This window comes from Oncorhynchus mykiss, chromosome 27 (genome assembly GCF_013265735.2).
Source record: "Oncorhynchus mykiss isolate Arlee chromosome 27, USDA_OmykA_1.1, whole genome shotgun sequence".
NCBI classification, from domain to species: domain Eukaryota; kingdom Metazoa; phylum Chordata; class Actinopteri; order Salmoniformes; family Salmonidae; genus Oncorhynchus; species Oncorhynchus mykiss.
Window position 1 is genome coordinate 35,318,161 of NC_048591.1, and position 23,028 is coordinate 35,341,188.

Sequence of the window (23,028 nt, forward strand, 5' to 3'; positions counted from 1 at the left end):
AGACCCTGTTACTGTGAATGGAGAGATACCCTGTTACTGTGACTAGAGATATACCCTGTTACTGTGACTGGAGAGAGACCCTGTTACTGTGACTGTAGAGAGACCCTGTTACTGTGACTGGAGAGAGACCCTGTTACTGTGAATGGAGAGATACCCTGTTACTGTGACTGGAGAGAGACCCTGTTACTGTGACTGGAGAGATACCCTGTTACTGTGACTGAGAGATACCCTGTTACTGTGACTGGAGAGATACCTTGTTACTGTGACTGGAGAGAGACCGTGTTACTGTGACTGGAGAGAGAGAGAGAGAGAGAGAGAGAGAGAGAGACAGACAGACAGACAGACAGACAGACAGACAGACAGACAGACAGAGAGAGATAGAGAGAATGGTAATGGAAGAAGACAGTGGATCTCCAGCAGGGTTCTTTCTCCAGCTCAGACAATAAGACACTAATCCACCGCTGCTGCGCTACACACACGCTCCCTCACTTGATACACACACAGGTTCATCAGAGCGGATCATTAAGACTAAGAACAGGCCCAGAGCCCAGGTTACTACTGACACACTTCATCTGCAGCAGGACAACTGTTTTAACCTCCCACACACACACACCACAGCCAAGCCAATGCCCAGCCCAGGACAACACACACACCACAGCCAAGCCAATGCCCAGCCCAGGACAACACACACACCACAGCCAAGCCAATGCCCAGCCCAGGACAACACACACACCACAGCCAAGCCAATGCCCAGTCCAGGACAGCACACACACCACAGCCAAGTCAATGCCCAGCCCAGGACAACACACACACCACAGCCAAGCCAATGCCCAGCCCAGCCCAGGACAACACACACACCACAGCCCAGCCCAGGACAACACACACACCACAGCCCAGACCAGGACAACACACACACCACAGCGAAGCCAAGGCCCAGCCCAGGACAACACACACACCACAGCCAATGCCCAGCCCAGGACAGCACACACACCACAGCCAAGCCAATGCCCAGCCCAGGACAACACACACACCACAGCCAAGCCAATGCCCAGCCCAGCCCAGGACAACACACAAACCACAGCCAAGCCAAGGCCCAGCCCAGCCCAGGACAACACACACACCACAGCCAAGCCAATGCCCAGCCCAGCCCAGGACAACACACACACCACAGACAAGAAAAGGCCCAGCCCAGGACAACACACACACCACAGCCAAGCCAATGCCCAGCCCAGCACAGGACAACACACACACCACAACCAAGCCAAGGCCCAGCCCAGGACAACACACACACCACAGCCAAGCCAATGCCCAGCCCAGCCCAGGACAACACACACACCACAGCCAAGCCAAGGCCCAGCCCAGGACAACACACACACCACAGCCAAACCAAGGCCCAGCCCAGGACAACACACACACCACAGCCAAGCCAATGCCCAGCCCAGCCCAGGACAACACACACACCACAGCCAAGCCAAGGCCCAGCCCAGGACAACACACACACCACAGCCAAGCCAATGCCCAGCCCAGCCCAGGACAACACACACACCACAGCCAAGCCAAGGCCCAGCCCAGCCCAGGACAACACACACACCACAGCCAAACCAAGGCCCAGCCCAGGACAACACACACACCACAGACAAGCCAAGGCCCAGCCCAGGACAACACACACACCACAGCCAAGCCAATACCCAGCCCAGGACAACACACACACAACAGCCCAGCCCAGCCCAGGACAGCACACACACCACATCCAAGCCAATGCCCAGCCCAGGACAACACACACACCACAGCCAAGCCAATGCCCAGCCCAGCCCAGGACAACACACACACCACAGACAAGAAAAGGCCCAGCCCAGGACAACACACACACCACAGCCAAGCCAATGCCCAGCCCAGCCCAGGACAACACACACACCACAACCAAGCCAAGGCCCAGCCCAGGACAGCACACACACCACAGCCAAGCCAATGCCCAGCCCAGGACAACACACACACCACAGACAAGAAAAGGCCCAGCCCAGGACAACACACACACCACAGCCAAGCCAATGCCCAGCCCAGCCCAGGACAACACACACACCACAGCCAAGCCAAGGCCCAGCCCAGGACAACACACACACCACAGCCAAACCAAGGCCCAGCCCAGGACAACACACACACCACAGCCAAACCAAGGCCCAGCCCAGCCCAGGACAACACACACACCACAGACAAGCCAAGGCCCAGCCCAGGACAACACACACACCACAGCCAAGCCAATACCCAGCCCAGGACAACACACACACCACAGCCCAGCCCAGGACAGCACACACACCACAGCCAAGCCAATACCCAGCCCAGGACAACACACACACCACATTCCATCCCAGCCCAGGACAGCACACACACCACAGCCAAGTCAATGCCCAGCCCAGGACAACACACACACCACAGCCCAGCCCAGGACAGCACACACACCACAGCCAAGCCAATACCCAGCCCAGGACAACACACACACCACATTCCAGCCCAGCCCAGGACAGCACACACACCACAGCCAAGTCAATGCCCAGCCCAGGACAACACATAGTATGACAGCCGGTCTGTAATATTGTTGTCACTATACCAGCATTTTTACTTCAATGCCGATACCAGGTTTGGTATCACGCTACTCGAAACCATCACGATAGAAAAACGATATTAAACTAGACTGATCTTTTGACTTCAGTTTCATTGCATTTGACATGTTTGACGTCAATATTTCAGAGACAGCCACGTTTCTTCTTTTTAACCAATTCTTACCAATCTAGCAACAAAACAACATAAAGGTAATCATTTATTTGAATTTTTAATCTCTATTGATAAACTGGGTAAATGAAGATGTAGCCTAGGTCCATTCACAGTACAGGTGAATGCATATTCAGTATGAGTGTGTGAATGCATTGAGTTGTAGTTGTGGGCTGATTTCATGGGACTACAGCTGACAAATCTGTTTCCTTTCCATTTGGGACATTTGCATAGAAGAAGCAATCTCATCTTTTATAAGACCTCTTTAAGACATAATGATGTCATTCACACACCGGGAGAGAGACAGGAGAGACGTGACTGAATCAATGCTAGATAGAATGTGGAGCACCAAGCCTTATTATATTTGCTAAACAGCTTTAAACCATTTTTTTCTACTGATGTCTGGAGATCACAGTGTGGAAATGACTTAATGCTCTCTCATGGTTCTAATCGTTCCGTTGGAGTCATCACTCTAAGGAATCAGTTCAGTGGAAGTATTTTGCACTCAGATTGTGACCCTTCTTGTCACTTTTCTTGTCCTGTTATCAACTACAACAACATCCTCATTATTACTACCAACATTTATGGGTTTAAATCCAAACTTGAAAATGATGACTTACTTGAATCTTTGGAAACGCATGTTTTCCATTGGCTAACCGAGTTCCCTAATGCTTTACTTGAAGGGGATTTTAATATTGCTCTGAATAATTGTATTGATAGATGGCCTCTGAGACAGAGGGAGAATGGGAGAATGTGCTGCTGAGTTTCTTTAAACTGCAATAAGAATAAAGAAAAACAATGTAACCTCTGAAATGTCATTGCAAAATGTAATATAAATACATGTAAAAATCCCTAATAAATAACCACTCTTCCTGGTTCAGCAGTTCGAGCAGTACATTAAGATCATTCTACATTCTTCAAATAAGAAAACTATAAAAACAGTCAATACATGTCTTTTAATGTCTGTTTTTTAATCATCTGTACATTGTTTTTAGCATATAGCATATATAGTGGATTCAGAAAGTATTCAGACGCCTTTACTTTTTCCACATTTTGTCACATTACAGCCTTACATGTTGTTCTTGTTTGTTTGTTTGTTTGCTTGTTTGTATACTTCCTGTATGCATACTGGTGTTTTGTGCAATAAAAATAAATGATATAGTTTGGTGAGCAATTTGTTTGGAACAAAAAAGGACTAGGGTAGTAAATTGGTGTTAGCTTCAGATGTACGCTAGCAAGGAAAGTTAGCCAACAAAGCCGGAAGCTTTGTTGGCTAACTTTCCTTGCTAGCGTACATCTGAAGCTAACACCAATACCTTCTTGCATTGAAAGTGTTGTAGCCTGTAATGGACATTGTTCTGCCTACAGTAATTAACAGTTGCAACATTTCAGACACAGAGACAGAGACAGAGACAGAGACAGAGACAGAGACAGACAGACAGACAGACAGACAGACAGACAGACAGACAGACAGACAGACAGAGACAGACAGACAGATAGACAGACAGACAGACAGACAGACAGACAGACAGACAGACAGACAGACAGACAGACAGACAGACAGACAGACAGACAGACAGACAGACAGACAGACAGACAGACAGACCATAGTGAACTGTGGCGGCACGGTGGTCTAAGCAGCATGCTCCATCTCTGAGCATCACCAGGTTGTGCCCAGTGCTGGTTTTTGTTTTGTGAGCGCAGAGGAAGGCATATATCCACGTTCTCAGGACCTTTTCAAACGTCTAAAATCAAAGTCTATTTTCAGTGATCAGGCTGGCCCAGTCACAGCCTTCTACAGTCAGAGGGAAGTCACCAACAGTTCTTCATGTAGAAATAACAAAGCTGCCCTCAGCAGTAGCAGTAGCAGCTAGCGAGAGAGGGTAGTTGAGGATGATTTTGACAAATTTGGTCTCGATAAGTCAACAGCTTCATCCTTACTCAAAGCACAACAAACACACAACCACACTTAATTTCCTTCTCCCATTGCTTTTTTCGATAATCTATTCCAAGCCAGTAAATGCTATTGTCTTTCATTTCCCGCTGTTACTCTTGCTTCAATTTGCCAAATTAATCACAGAGCTTTAGTCCTTGGGCCAAATTCAACATGATGGAAATTAGCCTGGCTTAACCGTAGAAAACATTTTTATTGGGCCTCAATATGACACACAACTCTGGGGATGATTTAAAGAAGGTTGAGATAGAGATTATCTCATAAGAAAGACAAGGAAGTCCACATGGAACAATAGAACTGAATAGTTCCATTCAGTTCCATTTACCAAGAGGAGATCCATGGAGACTCCATTATGTTCCCAGTGCAGATGTACTTCCTGAGGGATCTAGACGTTGATGACATCACATAGACCTCCCTCATCACACACACACACACACACACACACACACAAACTCTTATCTGGGTGTACTCACAGGCATTTGTGACGGCGAAGCTGTTAGCTGTCTCAATGTTGTCGACATGGGGTACAAGGTTGAATGGAGCCTCCGTGGCATTGGGGCTGGTGTTGTGCAGGAAGATAGCCAGTCGAAATGCTGTGTACTCCTGATCTGTGTTCCTGATAAATAGACCACCTATAGATGAGAAGAAAGACAGTTGGTTTTGAACTGTGCTTCATTGGCACAGGGTTTCCCAAACTCGGTCCTGGGGCCCCCGCTGGGTGCACATTTTGGTTTTTGACATCGCACTACACAGCTGATTCAAATAGCCAACTCATCATCAAGCTTTCTAGTGCTAGGGCAAGAACAAAGACGTGCACCCGTGGGGGATTCTGAAAAATAGGGGGATAGAGGGGGCGAGAGAGAGACATAGGGAGAGAGTAGGACAGAGGAGAGAGAGGGGTAGCAAGAAAGTGTGAGATTAAGACAGAGAGAGAGACAGAGAAAGATGGCAGAGAGACATCAAAAAGACCAGAGTATGACAGAGGGTAAGGAGAGGAAGGTTAAAGTGACAGATGAAGAGAGGAAGAGTGGCGTGAGGGTGAGAGGTAGAGGGAGAGGAAGGATAAGGTGACAGATGAAGAGAGGAAGAGTGGCGTGAGGGTGAGAGATAGAGGGAGAGGAAGGATAAGGTGACAGATGAAGAGAGGAAGAGTGGCGTGAGGGTGAGAGATAGAGGAGAAGAAGGGTAAGGTGACAGATGAAGAGACGAAGAGTGGCGTGAGGGTGAGAGATACAGGGAGAGGAAGGATAAGGTGACAGATGAAGAGAGGAAGAGTGGCGTGAGGGTGAGAGATAGAGGAGAAGAAGGGTAAGGTGACAGATGAAGAGAGGAAGAGTGGCGTGAGGGTGAGAGATACAGGGAGAGGAAGGATAAGGTGACAGATGAAGAGAGGAAGAGTGGCGTGAGGGTGAGAGATAGAGGAGAAGAAGGATAAGGTGACAGATGAAGAGACGAAGAGTGGCGTGAGGGTGAGAGATAGAGGGAGAGGAAGGATAAGGTGACAGATGAAGAGAGGAAGAGTGGCGTGAGGGTGAGAGAAAGAGGAGAAGAAGGGTAAGGTGACAGATGAAGAGACGAAGAGTGGCGTGAGGGTGAGAGATACAGGGAGAGGAAGGATAAGGTGACAGATGAAGAGAGGAAGAGTGGCGTGAGGGTGAGAGATAGAGGAGAAGAAGGGTATGGTGATAGATGAAGAGAGGAAGAGTGGCGTGAGGGTGAGAGATACAGGGAGAGGAAGGATAAGGTGACAGATGAAGAGAGGAAGAGTGGCGTGAGGGTGAGAGATAGAGGAGAAGAAGGATAAGGTGACAGATGAAGAGACGAAGAGTGGCGTGAGGGTGAGAGATACAGGGAGAGGAAGGATAAGGTGACAGATGAAGAGAGGAAGAGTGGCGTGAGGGTGAGAGATAGAGGAGAAGAAGGATAAGGTGACAGATGAAGAGACGAAGAGTGGCGTGAGGGTGAGAGATAGAGGGAGAGGAAGGATAAGGTGACAAATGAAGAGAGGAAGAGTGGTGTGAGGGTGAGAGATAGAGGAGAAGAAGGGTAAGGTGACAGATGAAGAGTGGCGTGAGGGTGAGAGATAGAGGGAGAGGAAGGGTAAAGTGACAGATGGAGAGAGGAAGAGTGGCGGGAACAGTGAGTGTTAGAGGGAGAGGAAGGGTAAAGTGAAATGACAGATGGAGAGAGGAAGAGTGGCTGGGAGGGAAAGCGATAGAGGAAGGGTAAGATGATGAAGAGCCTCTCGAATGGCGCAGTGGTCTAAGGCACTGCATCACATTGCTAGAGGCGTCACTACAGATCCGGGTTCAATCACGGGCTGTGTTGCAGCCAGCCCTACCCGGGACACTCATGAGGCAGTACACAATTGGTCCAGCATCGTCAGGGCTAAGGGAGGGTTTTGCCGGCTGGGATGTCCTTGTCCCATCGCGTTCTAGCGACTCCCTGTGGCGGCCGGGCGCATGCATGCTGACTTCGGTCGCCAGGTGTACGTATTTCCTCCTACACATTGGTGCGGCTGGCTTCTGGGTAAAGTGATCAGTGTGTCAAGAAGCAATGTGGCTTTTCGGGGTCGTGTTTCAGAGGACGCATGCCTCTCAACCTTCTTCTCCCCTGAGTCCCTACGGGAGTTGCAGCAATAGCTGCTATTTGGATATCACAAAAAAGGGCTAAAACATTTTATAATAATATAAAAAGAGGGAGAGGAAGGGTAAAATGACAGATGAAGAGAGGGAAAGTGGCGAGGAGGGTGAGAGAGAGAGAGGGAGAGGAAGGATTAAGTGACGTGTGGAGAGTGATAGAGGGAGAGGGAGAGGAAGGCTAAGATGAGAGATGGAGACAGGGAATGGAAGGGTAACGTGACAGATGAATAGAGGGAAAGTTTTGGGGAGTGTGAGAGAGAGGGAGAGGAAGGGTAAAGTGACAGATGTCAGGGAGGGTGAGAGAGGGGAAATGATGACAGGGGAGGAGTGAGGAATGGAGAAGGCAGCTCAAGGCAGCAGAGCAACCACCTCCAAATGTCATTCACAAACATCACGAACATCACCTCAAATGTCATGTCATTCACAAACATCCCAAACATCACCTCAAATGACTTGTCATTCACAAACATCCCAAACATCACCTCAAATGTCATGTGATTCACAAACATCACCACAAATGGCATGTGATTCACAAACATCACCACAAATGACTTGTCATTCACAAACATCCCAAACATCACCTCAAATGTCATGTCATTCACAAACATCCCAAACATCACCTCAAATGGCATGTCATTCACAAACATCCCAAACATCACCTCAAATGGCATGTGATTCACAAACATCCCAAACATCACCTCAAATGTCATGTCATTCACAAACATCCCAAACATCACCTCAAATGGCATGTGATTCACAAACATCACCACAAATGGCATGTGATTCACAAACATCCCAAACATCACCTCAAATGTCATGTGATTCACAAACATCCCAAACATCACCTCAAATGGCATGTGATTCACAAACATCCCAAACATCACCTCAAATGTCATGTCATTCACAAACATCCCAAACATCACCTCAAATGGCATGTGATTCACAAACATCCCAAACATCACCTCAAATGGCATGTGATTCACAAACATCCCAAACATCACCTCAAATGTCATGTCATTCACAAACATCCCAAACATCACCTCAAATGTCATGTGATTCACAAACATCACGAACATCACCTCAAATGTCATGTCATTCACAAACATCCCAAACATCACCTCAAATGGCATGTCATTCACAAACATCCCAAACATCACCTCAAATGTCATGTCATTCACAAACATCCCAAACATCACCTCAAATGTCATGTGATTCACAAACATCCCAAACATCACCTCAAATGTCATGTCATTCACAAACATCACCACAAATGTCATGTCATTCACAAACATCCCAAACATCACCTCAAATGTCATGTCATTCACAAACATCACGAACATCACCTCAAATGTCATGTCATTCACAAACATCCCAAACATCACCTCAAATGGCATGTCATTCACAAACATCCCAAACATCACCTCAAATGTCATGTCATTCACAAACATCCCAAACATCACCTCAAATGTCATGTGATTCACAAACATCCCAAACATCACCTCAAATGTCATGTCATTCACAAACATCACCACAAATGTCATGTCATTCACAAACATCCCAAACATCACCTCAAATGTCATGTCATTCACAAACATCACGAACATCACCTCAAATGTCATGTCATTCACAAACATCCCAAACATCACCTCAAATGTCATGTCATTCACAAACATCCCAAACATCACCTCAAATGTCATGTCATTCACAAACATCACCACAAATGTCATGTCATTCACAAACATCCCAAACATCACCTCAAATGTCATGTCATTCACAAACATCACGAACATCACCTCAAATGTCATGTCATTCACAAACATCCCAAACATCACCTCAAATGTCATGTCATTCACAAACATCCCAAACATCACCTCAAATGGCATGTGATTCACAAACATCACCACAAATGGCATGTGATTCACAAACATCACCACAAATGTCATGTCATTCACAAACATCCCAAACATCACCTCAAATGTCATGTCATTCACAAACATCCCAAACATCACCTCAAATGGCATGTGATTCACAAACATCACCACAAATGGCATGTGATTCACAAACATCACCACAAATGACTTGTCATTCACAAACATCCCAAACATCACCTCAAATGGCATGTGATTCACAAACATCACCACAAATGACTTGTCATTCACAAACATCCCAAACATCACCACAAATGACTTGTCATTCACAAACATCCCAAACATCACCTCAAATGTCATGTGATTCACAAACATCCCAAACATCACCTCAAATGTCATGTGATTCACAAACATCCCAAACATCACCTCAAATGTCATGTCATTCACAAACATCCCAAACATCACCTCAAATGACTTGTCATTCACAAACATCCCAAACATCACCTCAAATGTCATGTGATTCAAAAACATCACCACAAATGACTTGTCATTCACAAACATCCCAAACATCACCTCAAATGTCATGTCATTCACAAACATCCCAAACATCACCTCAAATGGCATGTGATTCACAAACATCCCAAACATCACCTCAAATGTCATGTCATTCACAAACATCCCAAACATCACCTCAAATGTCATGTCATTCACAAACATCCCAAACATCACCTCAAATGGCATGTGATTCAAAAACATCCCAAACATCACCTCAAATGGCATGTCATTCACAAACATCCCAAACATCACCTCAAATGGCATGTCATTCACAAACATCCCAAACATCACCTCAAATGGCATGTCATTCACAAACATCCCAAACATCACCTCAAATGGCATGTGATTCAAAAACATCACCACAAATGACTTGTCATTCACAAACATCCCAAAAATCACCTCAAATGTCATGTCATTCACAAACATCCCAAACATCACCTCAAATGTCATGTCATTCACAAACATCCCAAACATCACCTCAAATGTCATGTCATTCACAAACATCCCAAACATCACCTCAAATGGCATGTGATTCAAAAACATCCCAAACATCACCTCAAATGGCATGTCATTCACAAACATCCCAAACATCACCTCAAATGGCATGTCATTCACAAACATCCCAAACATCACCTCAAATGGCATGTCATTCACAAACATCCCAAACATCACCTCAAATGGCATGTGATTCAAAAACATCACCACAAATGACTTGTCATTCACAAACATCCCAAAAATCACCTCACATGACATGTTATTCACAAACATACAACAGTTGTGCAATAGAAGCATTAACGGCAGTGACTACAGTAACTCAAATCAAATCAAAGTTTATTTGTCACGTGCTCTGAATACAACAGGTAGACCTTACAGTGAAATGCTTACTTACAGGCTCTAACCAAAAGTGCAAAAAAAGGTATTTGGTGAACAATAGGTAAGTAAAGAAATAAAACAACAGTAAAAAGGCATATACAGTAGAGGGGCTATATACAGTAGCGAGTCTATATACAGTAGAGGCTATATACAGTAGAGAGGCTATATACAGTAGCGAGGCTATATACAGTAGAGGCTATATACAGTAGAGAGGCTATATACAGTAGCGAGGCTACATACAGACACCGGTTAGTCAGGCTGATTGAGGTAGTATGTACATGTAGATATGGTTAAAGTGACTATGCATATATGATGAACAGAGAGAAGCAGTAGCGTAAAAGAGGGGTTGGTGGGACACACACGCCCGGTTAGCCACTGTGCGGGAGCACTGGTTGGTCAGCCCATATGCGGTACATTAACTACAGTACGAAATCTATTTCCAAGGCATTGTAGCATTGCATGATATTTTTATATTCTCCAAGGAATTGGTTTTCCTCTGCCTTAAGTTCCACTTCTGTGTATTGAAGCGATATGCAAATACTTGCTCAAGTGAACAGGCGGATAGGGTTTGAGGGGTGTGTGTGTGTGTGTGTGTGTGTGTGTGTGTGTGTGTGTGTGTGTGTGTGTGTGTGTGTGTGTGTGTGTGTGTGTGTGTGTGTGTGTGTGTGTGTATCCAGCAGACCATATTCGCGTATTAACTTTATCGGCAGCTCAGTGAAAGGAACGAGACAGAGAGACCAGAGTCTCATTACAGTTCCTCTCCTCCTGCACCTCACAAGGAGTGATGCGGAGCATACATTAACACACACCTCCAGAACAGAGCACTGTGTGTGTGTGTCTGTGTGCGTGTCTGTATGTGTGCATGTGTGTAGGACTGTTATAGGATGGGGTATACAACTAACTCAGGGCAGTGGATCATGTTTAATAGAAACTCTGATCCGGGTCTAGTCCCGGCTGAACGATTCGGGCTCGGATCGATAGCCAGGGTTATCCTGCTATGTATGGCACGGGAAGATGATGCAGTAGCGATCTGACTCAGAACAGCACCGTAAGGAACAAAGCGCCCTAAAACAATAATGAGCGCAGGATGCCCCTTTGAAAATTACAAATAACGCGGAAGAGGGGAAGAGAGAGAGAGAGAGAGAGAGAGAGAGAGAGAGAGAGAGAGAGAGAGAGAGAGAGAGAAAGAGAGAGAGGTGGGGAGAGAGAACCGTTTAACCTCCATCTCCGACAGCAGGAAAACAATTACCACAATTATGAATAATCACCAGAGACACATCAGCCAAACAGAAAGCGTTTTCCCTCTGTAGGCTACTTAGGTTATCAGAAATAATGTCAATGTAAATCCTCTTTAATAGATTGGGGATGAAAACAATTTAAGACTCATTAAAACCCCGGCTATAAGAAGTGTCTATTTTTAAAGGTCTTAGCCTACTCACCTATTTGAACACTGCTGGGGAAAGCCCCAGTCGCTAGCCCCCAAAGGGCGGAAAACACCCCGACAAAGTGCGGGTAAATAATCCTCATTTTCCGTCCCTTAAAAACTGTGGAGAGACATGGAGGAGGAGGAAACAAGGCGAGAGAGAAGGTGGGAAAAGAGAAAAATAAGCCCGAGTTTTAGCAATCCATAGTGGTTTTGTTCCCCCGCAGTGTCCGCTACCGCTGGAGAAAGCTCTGTCCGGCTCGGTAAACACTAAACTGAGCACATGCAAGATGGGTGGAAGAGAGCGCGAGAAGGAAAAGACAGAGAGAACAACTCGCCAGTGGTGAGGAGCGTCTACAGCCAGCACGGAAGGATTGGACATGCGCGCCCTCACTCTCTCTCTCTCTCTCTCTCTCTCCCCCCTCTCTCTCTCTCCCTCTCTCTCTCTCTCTCTCTCTCTCCCCCCTCTCTCTCTCTCCCTCTCTCTCTCTCTCTCTCTCTCTCTCTCTCACACACACACATACCCTCTCGCCGTCCACCCCTCCTTCAATATATCTCTTCCAAACCTGTCTTCTTTAACTAGCCATTGCGGTAAATCAAACAGCTCTTTTGATAAGGATTAGTCTGGTTCAGAGAGCGGAAAGGGGATCATCCTTCGCCGAGTTTAATTAACGGCGCTGCTGCGGGGCTGTGGCAATTGTGAAGGCGATTCAGGTGCTTTTATAGGCTCGTGTCCCTTCACCGGTGACAGAGGCAATTCTTTTAAACACTATTTTGGGGTTTCTATAGTTTGATAAGTACGCCTAAACACGTAGACTAACGCATAGGCTACCCCCTACGTGAGTTGTGTACGGAATTTGATTCTACCCCAAAGCGCTCGCTGTCTCTCCTTCTCTCTCTCTCCCATTGTAAATGCGTGTTATTTGCACGCACCAATGTGCTCCAACCCTAACCCCCGCCCTGCGCAGTTTTTCCCATCCATCTCCTCACACCCATTAGAGTGCACGGCTAAACAAGCCCCTGCCTCGCAGAGCCGCGAATGTAGATGAAGGAGCGGGAGTCCGGATTCTCTGAATGAGCCGGAGTCCGGAGTCTCTGAATGAGCGGGAGTTGAGAGAGAGAATTAATCGAATAAAACGCGTGTTTTCTTTTCTGGCATCAACTGTGTCTGGCTCCTCATTCATAATCGTCAGCGCCGCCGGTAAACCGACAGACTGACATACGGGTTGGGATCACGGAGAGAAACGGCTATTTGTCATGGAGTTAAACGGAAAGAATCTGTCTCCGGTCCCTCAATGACCATAGCCTCCTATCGGTGTGGGCGCTGGCCTTCATTCAACCCAGAGCGTAGCTAAAGGAATTCCAGAGTGAATAGTCTAATAATTGTTTAACTTCACACACAGCATTAGCCTGCCGCTGTCCATGGTGCTGAAACCACACTGAGAACCAGGGAAGACTGTAGACTATCTAGGCTACTGGATACTTACTATTTTTGTTTGAAACGTTTTGAACTATACAACTTTAGCACGGCATTCAGCTCATTCAGTTTAGTTTGTACCAGAGGTCCACACAAATGTGTGAGCCAAGAGTGTTGGCCACAGTGGGCAAAAAGAGCAGTGGCTTTCTATTCCAACCAAGCACATCAGAGTGTATTTGGCTACACCAGAACACTTGTCATTAAGCATGTGAAGCTGATAGGCTAATGTATATGCATATGCCTGGTGTGCAATCGGTAACTTTGTATAGCTATAGCCTACCATATTTGGTGGGTATGAATGCATTGAAAAGGCTTTCTGCTCAGTATAGACTCAGTGATTGGTTGAAATCAATGAACCATTGTTCTCCCTCAGCACCCCTCTCAGCATGAGATAGACGACTCACCTCCGCTGTCACCCTGGACGGCTGAGTCACGCACACACACACATACACACATCCACACACACACCCCTAGGGGGGCAGGTAGCCTAGCACTTAAAGTAACCGATAGGTAGCTGATTTGAATCCCTGAGCCGATAGGATCAAAATCTGTCCATGTTCCCTAGAGCAAGGGACTTAACCCTAATTGTACCAGGGTCACCGTTGATAATGGCAGGCCCTGGCTGTGACCCCACTCTGTGAGTGTGTCTCAGGGAGAGTTAGGATATGCAACAAAAACACCTTTCTGATTCACACATGCTTATTAATACATACTCGTACAAGTGTGGAATAGGACAAATATAAGCACCAACATTATTAAACACACACACCTCTGCAGGATATAACTCACCCCAGCTGTGTGGTGCTAACTGACAATTAAATGGCCTGTGACATCATTTGTCTCCTTGAGCAGCCCGCTGTGAATCAGGATCACAGACTTCATCCTACATCACCCTAAGACACCTCATCCTATGCTTCATCATTCTACATCACCATAAGACACCTCCTCATACGCTTCATCATCCTACATCACCTTAAGACCTTGACTTATTCCACATTTTGTTGTGTTGCAGCCTGAATTCCCAATGGATGATGTTTTTTCCTCCCATCTACACACAATACCCCATAATGACAAAGTGAAAACGTTTTTAGATGTTTTAGCAAATTTATTGAAAACAAATTACAGAAATGTCAAATTTACTATTGAGACTCAAGATGAGACAGTGAGACAGGTTTTATCTTGGACACATGAAACGTGGACGAATACGGAGGGTGCTGGGCAACAGAAGACGAAAAGCAGAAGGACCAAGGATGTTAACGATGGAGAAAGGCAGATGGAACGGGGGGAAAGTTTGTGGGACTCCACCCAGAGCGGCAGATCCTGAGTAGACAGCCATACACCCTGCCGGAGACAATAGCAGGGAGCCGGGTTTCGGTGGTGGTCTGCTTATTGACAATACCTGCAGCTGGTCTTAAGAAGAGCAGACCGGGATCCCATCCAGGTACGCCGACAGCCAAGAAACAACATCTAGGCTGAGGGTATGTTGAACTCTTCCTCTTGCTCAGGGAAGAGCAGGGAGTGATAACCCATGGAGCACCCGAAGGGTGAGAGACCAATGGCTTAGCAGGGAAGGGTTTCCGGGCGTACTCCACCCACACGAGTTGCTGGCTCCAGGTTGTGGGGTTGGCCGAGACGAGGCACCGAAGAGTTGTCTCCAGGTCCTGATTGGCACGTTCTGACTGACAATTAGATTGAGGATGAAACCCGGAGGACATGCTGGCCGATGACCCAATGAAGGTGCAGAAAGCCTTCCAGAATCGGGGCGAGAACTGAGGACCACGATGGGAGACTATGTTGACCGGAAGTCAATGGATTTGTGAGATGTGATGTACCATGAGTTGGGAAGTCTCCTTGGCTGAGGCTAATCTAGGAAGGGGGATGAAATGAGCAGCTTTGGGAAATCTATCCACAACCTTAAGGATGGTGGTGTTGCCATCAGACAGAGGGAGACCAGTGACAAAGTCCAGGAATATATTGGAGCAGGGGCGATGAGGAAAAGGGAGTGGTTGAAGGAGGCCAGCCAGAGCTTGCCGCAGAGTCTAATTCTGAGCACACACTGTGCAAGAGGCGACAAATGCGGAGATGTCAGAAACCATAGTGGGCCACCAAAAACGCTGTAAGTAGGAAGGCCAAGTTCTGACAGAAGCCGGAATGGCAGGTTAGATTAGAGGAATGAGCCTATTCCAGGACCAGGGACCGAGCAGAATCTGGGATGAACAACTGGTTAGCCGGGTCACCCCAACAGGTTCCGGCTGGGAACGCTGTGCCTTGCGGACCAGGCCCTCAATACCCAGACAAGTGTCGCTGCTAGACAGGATGTAGGGAGGATGGTCTCAGGGTCAGACGGTGTAGCTGCCGAGCTATGCAAGCGATAGAGGGCGTCAGGCTTCACATTCTTGGACCCAGGGTGGTAGGATATTGTGAAATTTAAATGAGTGAACAACAGAGCCCAGCGAGCCTGCCTCGAGTTGAGACACTTGGCGGTGCGGAGATATTCCAGATTATTATAGTCGATCCACACTAGGAATGGATGTTCCGCCCATTCTAGCCAGTGTCTCCATTTCCCCAGCACCATCTTGACTGCAAGAAGTTCCTGGTTACCAACGTCATAGCTTTTCTCAGCGGGATTAAAACGATGGGAAAGGAGAGCACAGGAATGTAGCTTTTTGTCCTGGGCAGAACGCTGGGACAGGACGGCCCCCACTCCAATGGATTGAGATGTGAACTGTAGTGAACTGATGCTTGAGATCCGAAAACACCCAGTCAGCAGCTGGGTACTGCATGAACAGAACCTTGGGTGATGTGAGTGCAGAGAGGGGGGAAGCCAGGGTGCTGTAGCCCTGGACGAAGGAACATAAGAAATACCAGGAAACGTTGCAGCTGCAGTCTGGATGTAGGTCGGGGCCAATCCACCACTGCTCTCACCTTATCCGGATCCATCTGAATCTTCCCAGCAGCTATGATGTATCCCAAAAAGGAGATAGTGGAGCGATGAAATTCACACTTTTCAGCCTTGACAAACAACTGGTTCTCCAGGGGGTCTCCCATCTCCCATTACTCATACTCCTCTCTATGCTATCTTGCTGTTGGGTGACTGGCCCACCAGCGTACTCGTACCTACTGATTAGTCTGGGCTTTTTGTTGAACAGGTGGATATGTAATATCCTTAGGTTCCACAATACAGACAGCTTCAAGAGCTCAGTCTGGGTGGAGACAAAAACAAGACAGGTGAAACAGATCAGGGTGTGTCATTTACATGAGTATTCAACATCCTGAGTCAATAAATGTTTGAATCAGCAGCGATTACAGCTGTGTCTTTTTGGGAAAATCTAAGAAATATGCAGACCTGGATTGTTGTACCTTATTCTAGTTGTACATTATTCTAGTTGTACATTATTCTAGTTGTACCTTATTCTAGTTGTACCTTATTCTAGTTGTACCTTATTCTAGTTGTACCTTATTCTAGTTGTACATTATTCTAGTTGTACCTTATTCTAGTTGTACATTATTCTAGTTGTACATTATTCTAGTTGTACCTTATTCTAGTTGTACCTTATTCTAGTTGTACCTTATTCTAGTTGTACCTTATTCTAGTTGTACCTTATTCTAGTTGTACCTTATTCTAGTTGTACATTATTCTAGTTGTACCTTATTCTAGTTGTACCTTATTCTAGTTGTACCTTATTCTAGTTGTACCTTATTCTAGTTGTACATTATTCTAGTTGTACCTTATTCTAGTTGTACATTATTCTAGTTGTACCTTATTCTAGTTGTACATTATTCTAGTTGTACCTTATTCTAGTTGTACATTATTCTAGTTGTACATTATTCTAGTTGTACATTATTCTTGTTGATCAAAAAATTGACACGCGCCAAATACAACTTACCATGTCTTGATCACACTGAGGGAAAGGTTGTTGACCTGGCACCACACTGCTACAGTTGAAGTCGGAAGTTTACAAACACCTTAGCCAAATACATTTATACTCAGTTTTTCACAATTGCTGACAATTAAACATTTAATCCTAGTAAAACTCCCCTGTCTTAGGTCAGTTAGGATCACCACTTTATTTTAAGAACGTGAAATGTCAGAATAATAGTAGAGAAAATTATTTATTTCATCTTTTATTTCTTTCATCACATTATTTGGTAGCATTGCCTTTAAATTGTTTAACTTGGGTCAAACGTTTTGGGTAGCCTTCCACAAGCTTCCCACAATAAGTTGGGTGAATTTTGGCCCATTCCTCCTGACAGAGCTGGTGTAACTGAGTCAGGTTTCTAGACCTCCTTGATTGTACATACTTTTTCAGTTCTGCCCACAAATGTTCCATGGGATTGAGGTCAGGGCTTTGTGATGGCCATTCCAATACGTTTACTTTGTTGTCCTTAAGCCATTTTGCCACAACTTTGGAAGTATGCTTGGTGTCATTGTCCATTCGGAAGACTCATTTGCAACCAAGCTTTAACTTCCTGACTGATGTCTTGAGATGTTGCTTCAATATATCCACATAGTTTCCCTCCCTCATGATGCCATCTATTTTATGAAATGCACCAGTCCCTCCTACAACAAGCACCCCCACAACATGATGCTGCCACCCGCATGCTTCATGGTTGGGATGGTGTTCTTCAGCTTGCAAGCATCCCCTTTTTTCCTCCAAACATAACGTCATTATGAACAAACAGTTACATTTTTGTTTCAACAAACCAGAGGACATTTCTCCAAAAAATACAATCTTTGTCACCATGTGCAGTTGCAAACCGTAGTCTGGCGTTTATATGGCTGTTTTGGAGCAGTAGCTTCTTCCTTGCTGAGCGGCCTTTCAGGTTATGTCGATATAGGACTAATTTTACTGTGGATATAGATACTTTTGTACCCGTTTCCTCTAGCATCTTCACAAGGTCCTTTGCTGTTGTTCTGGGATTGATTTGCACTTCTCGCACCAAAGTATGTTCATCTTTGCAAGACAAGTCTTCTTCCTAAGCGGTATGATGGCTGCGTGTTCCCATGGTGTTTATACTTGCACACTATTGTTTGCACAGATGAACGTGGTACCTTCAGTCTTTTGGAAATTGCTCCCAAAGATGAACCAGACTTGTAGAGGTCTACAATTTATTTCTGAGGTCTTGGCTGATTTCTTTAGATTTTCCCATGATGTCAAGCAAATAGGCACTGAGTTTGAAGGTAGGCCATGAAATACATCCACAGGTACACCTCCAATTGACACAAATTATGTCAATTAGTTTATCAGAAGCTTCTAAAGCCATTACTTTATTTTCAGGAATTTTCCAAGCTTTTTAAAGGCACAGTCAATTTAGTGTATGTAAACTTCTGACCCAATGGAATTGTGATAGATTATTTCACTTAAAATTCATTGTGTCTGTAAACAATTGTTGGAAAAATTACTTGTGTCATGCACAAAGTAGATGTCCTAACTGACTTGCCAAACTATAGTTTTTTAACAAGATATTTGTGGATTGGTAGAAAAATGAGTTTGAATGACTCCAACCTAATTGTATGACTTCAACTGTAGGTCTCTGACCTTCTCCTAATAGGTTGTCTCATTGTTGTTGGTGATTAGGCCTACTACTGTTGTGCTGTCAGCAAACTTAATGGTGATCTTGGAGTCGTGGTTGGTCATGCAGTCATGTGTGAACAGGGAGTACAGGGGGGGACTATGGACACACACCTGAGAGGTCCCAGCATTGAGGATCAGCGTGGCAAATGTGTTTTGCCTACCCTGACTACCTGGGACGGCCCGTCAGGAAGTCCAAGATCAAGTTTCAGAGGGAGGTGTTTAGTCCCAGGGTCCTTAGCTTAGTGATGAGCATTGTTGGTACTATGTTGAATGCTGAGTTGTAGTCAATGAACAGCATTCTCACAAAGCTGTTCCTTTTATCCAGATGGGAAAGGGTAGTGTGGGGTGCGATTGCGACAATGTCATCTGTGGATCTGTTGGGGCAGAATGTGAATTGGAGTGGGTCTAGTGTTTTCACCATGATGGTGTTGATGTGAGCCATGACCAGCCTTTCAAATACTTAATGGCTACCGACGTGAGTGCTACGCAGCGGTAATCATTTAGGCAAGTTACCATCACTTTCTTGGGCACAGGGACTATTGTGGTCTGTTTGAAACATGTAGGTATTACATACTCGATTAGGGAGAGGATGAAAATGTCAGTGAAGACACTTGCCAGTTTGTCCGTGCATGCTTTGAGTACACGTCCTGGTAATCTATCTGACGTCGCGGCTTTATGAAGGTTGACCCGTTTCACGGTCCTGCTCACATCGGCAACGGAGAGCGTGATCACAGAGTCATCCTGAACAGCTGGTGCTCTCATGCATGCTTCAGTGTTGTTTGTCTCAAAGCAAGCATAAAAGGCATTTAGCTCGTCTGGTAGGCTCACGTCACTGAGCAACTCACGGCTGGGTTTCCGTTTGTAGTCCATAATAGTTTTCAAGCCCTGCCACATCGGACGAGCATCAGAGGCGGTGTAGTAGCATTCAATCTTAGTCCAAGCTCTGTTGATCATTGCTTGACAGCAATTTTCAAGACTTGGCATAGATTTTCAATCCCATTTAAGTCAAAACTGTAACTAAGACATCTTGGTAAGCAATTCCAGTGTATATTTTGCCTTGTGTTTTCGGTTATTGTCCTGCTGAAAGGTGAATTTGTCTCCCAGTCTGTTGGAAAGTAGACTGAACCAGGTTTTCCTCTTGGATTTTGCATGTGCTTAGCTCTATTCCGTTTCTTTTAATCATAAAAAATGACCCAGTCCTTGCCGATGACAAGCATACCCATACCATGATTCAGCCACCACAAAGCTTGAAAATATGAAGAGTGGTACTCAGTGATGTATTGTTTTTGAATTTGTCCCAAACATAACGCTTTGTATTCAGGACATAAAATACATTTTTGCTGTTTTACTTTAGTGCCTTATTGCAAACAGGATGCATGTTTTGAAAAAGTATTATTTTGTACAAGCTTCCTTCTTTTCACTCTGTCATTTAGGTTATTATTGTGGAGTGACAATTTTTGTTGAATCCATACTCAGTTTTCTCCTATCACAGCCATTAAGTTCTGTAACTGTTTTAAAGTCACCATTAGCTTAATGGTGAAATATCTGAGCGGTTTCTCCGGCAACTGAGTTAGGAAGGACGCCTGTATCTTTGTAGTGATTGCATGTATTGATGCACTATCCAAAGTGTAATTAATAACTTCACCATGCTCTAAGGGATATTCAATGTCTGCTTTTTAAATGTTTACCAATCGGTGCCCTTATTTGTGAGGCATTGGAAAACCTCCCTGATCTTTGTGGTTGAATCTTTGTTTGAAATTCACGGCTCGACTGAGGGACCTTACAGATATTTGCATATGTGGGGTACAGAGATGAGGTAATCATTCTAAAATCATGCTAAACACTATACTTCGACATTATGGGGTAATATGTGGGGTACAGAGATGAGGTAGTCATTCTAAAATCATGCCAAACACTCTACTTCGACATTATGGGGTAATATGTGTCTGGCCGACACATATTACCCCATAATGTCGAAGTAGAGTGTTTGGCATGATTTTAGAATGACTACCTCATCTCTGTACCCCACATATTACCCCATAATGTTGTGACACAAAATCTGAATTGAATCCATTGAAATTTCAGTCTTTAACACAAGAAAATGTGGAAAAAGTGAAGGTGTGGGAATATTTTCTGAATAGTGTATTCTATTTTAAAATATGTGTTCCATTTTATCTGATTCAGTTCAGTATTGATGTCATGCTCTTTAAACTGCACTGTTGAGGAAGAGCTTACAATTTAGCATTTCAATCCATAGTTTACACCTGCTGCATCATGTGCACCTGACAAATACACTTTGTTTTGATTTCCATTTCATTCCATGGAAGACAGGCATTGCAATATATTGGGTGATACTGTTGCTGCACTTGCACTCTGCTCCCCGCTCCAACGAGTAAACACTCAATCCCTGTAATCCCTCTCATCTGTAAAACTACCACAGAATCTGACCCCTCAGAAATCTGAGACAATGGGAAAGACCCCTGGGCAAAGAGCAGGCAGAGTACCCTGCTCATATCTGTATGTAGCAGCTCTATCTGTCTCCCCTGTCATTGTGTAGAAAGCTGAGTCAATACTTAATGCCTCACATCGCTGTAGCACTAATGGACGAGGTGCTAACGAACCCGTCAAACCATTCTCTCCAAAGTGTGACATCTTGTAGCAATTACTATAGGCCTATCTCTAACATACACACATGACATGCACAGTTGCAAACAAACACAATAGTGGCCCACAGTGGAAGTGTCAAAATACCCATATAAACTAGCAGTCAAACAGGGAAATTGTTTTAATCATTTTTCCACCATTCATTTTTCCCATAGAGAATTTTAGAAACACTTAAAATAAAGGTTGTGTTTAGACTTCCATTAATATATTAGTCTCAACTTACTCTCAGATTCGAAAATGCTAATTAGCATCAAAGTAGACATCATGCAAGACTACAAATTCTGGCAGGCTCCTGCACGTTATCTCTAGCTGACACCTTTGCTAAGAGGTATTGTGTCAATTTAAAACTTGCACAAGAAAGTGCAAAGAATTTTCAATTTAAAGAAGTTTAGCAAATTCATGCATTACCACATTTAGCAAACGTTAGAGAGTTAATCCAGAGATTCTTACCTTTGTCTCGATTCTGCAGACTCGAGTAGATCATCATGGCATTTGTAGTTCTTTATCATTAGCAGCTAATTAGTGTTTAATTTTTTGGGGTGCAAACATAGCTGAATACAGTGGCTTTCAAAAGTATTCACCCCTTTGGCATCCTAATTTGGTGCCTTACAACCTGGAACTAAAAAGGATTTGGGGAGGGTTCTATTATTTGATTTACACAACATGCCTACCACTTTGAAGATCCAAAATATTTTTTATTGTGAAACAAACAAAACAACTGAAAACTTCAGCGTGCATAACTATTCACCCCCCAAAAGTCAATACTTTCTAGAGCCACCTTTTGCAGAAATTACAGCTGCAAGTCTCTTGGGGTATGTCTCTATAAGCTTGACACATCTAGCCACTGGGATTTTTGCCCATTCTTCAAGGCAAAACTGCTCCAGTTCTTTCAAGTTGGATGGGTTCTGCTGGTGTACAGAAATCATTAAGTCATACCATAGATTCTCAATTGGATTGAGGTCTGGGCTTTGACTAGGCCATTCCAATAAATTTAAATGTTTCCCCTTAAACCACTCGAGTGTTGCTTTAGCAGTATGCTTAGGGTCATTGTCCTGCTGGAAGGTGAACCTCCGTCCCAGGTTCATGTCTCTGGAAGACTGAAACAGGTTTCCCTCAAGAATTTCCCTGCATTTAGCACCACCCAGTTTCCCAGTGCCTGTCGATGAAAAACATCCCCACAGAATGATGCTGCCACCACCATGCTTCACTGGATGAGGTTCTCGGGTGATG

At 45.0% G+C, this 23,028-nt stretch overlaps 1 protein-coding gene across 9 annotated transcripts in view; it reads right to left on the minus strand.

The window, feature by feature from the left end:
• LOC110507210 (glutamate receptor 4) overlaps positions 1-12,457 on the minus strand; it is a 161,386-nt gene extending 148,929 nt beyond the window's left edge. For 8 of the 9 annotated variants that reach the window (XR_005040098.1, XM_036965801.1, XM_036965797.1 and 5 more), the window contains exons 1-2: positions 12,098-12,454; positions 5,194-5,352 (exon numbers count right to left, since the gene is read on the minus strand). Coding sequence is in view for 8 of the 9 variants with exons in the window: in XM_036965801.1 (XP_036821696.1) it covers positions 5,194-5,352; positions 12,098-12,185 (247 nt within the window). In the remaining variant the exon portion in view is untranslated. Of the gene's footprint in view, positions 1-5,193; positions 5,353-12,097 lie in introns of all 9 variants that reach the window. The other variant, XM_036965804.1, reaches the window with a different exon arrangement.
• Positions 12,458-23,028: the final 10,571 nt, after the last annotated feature.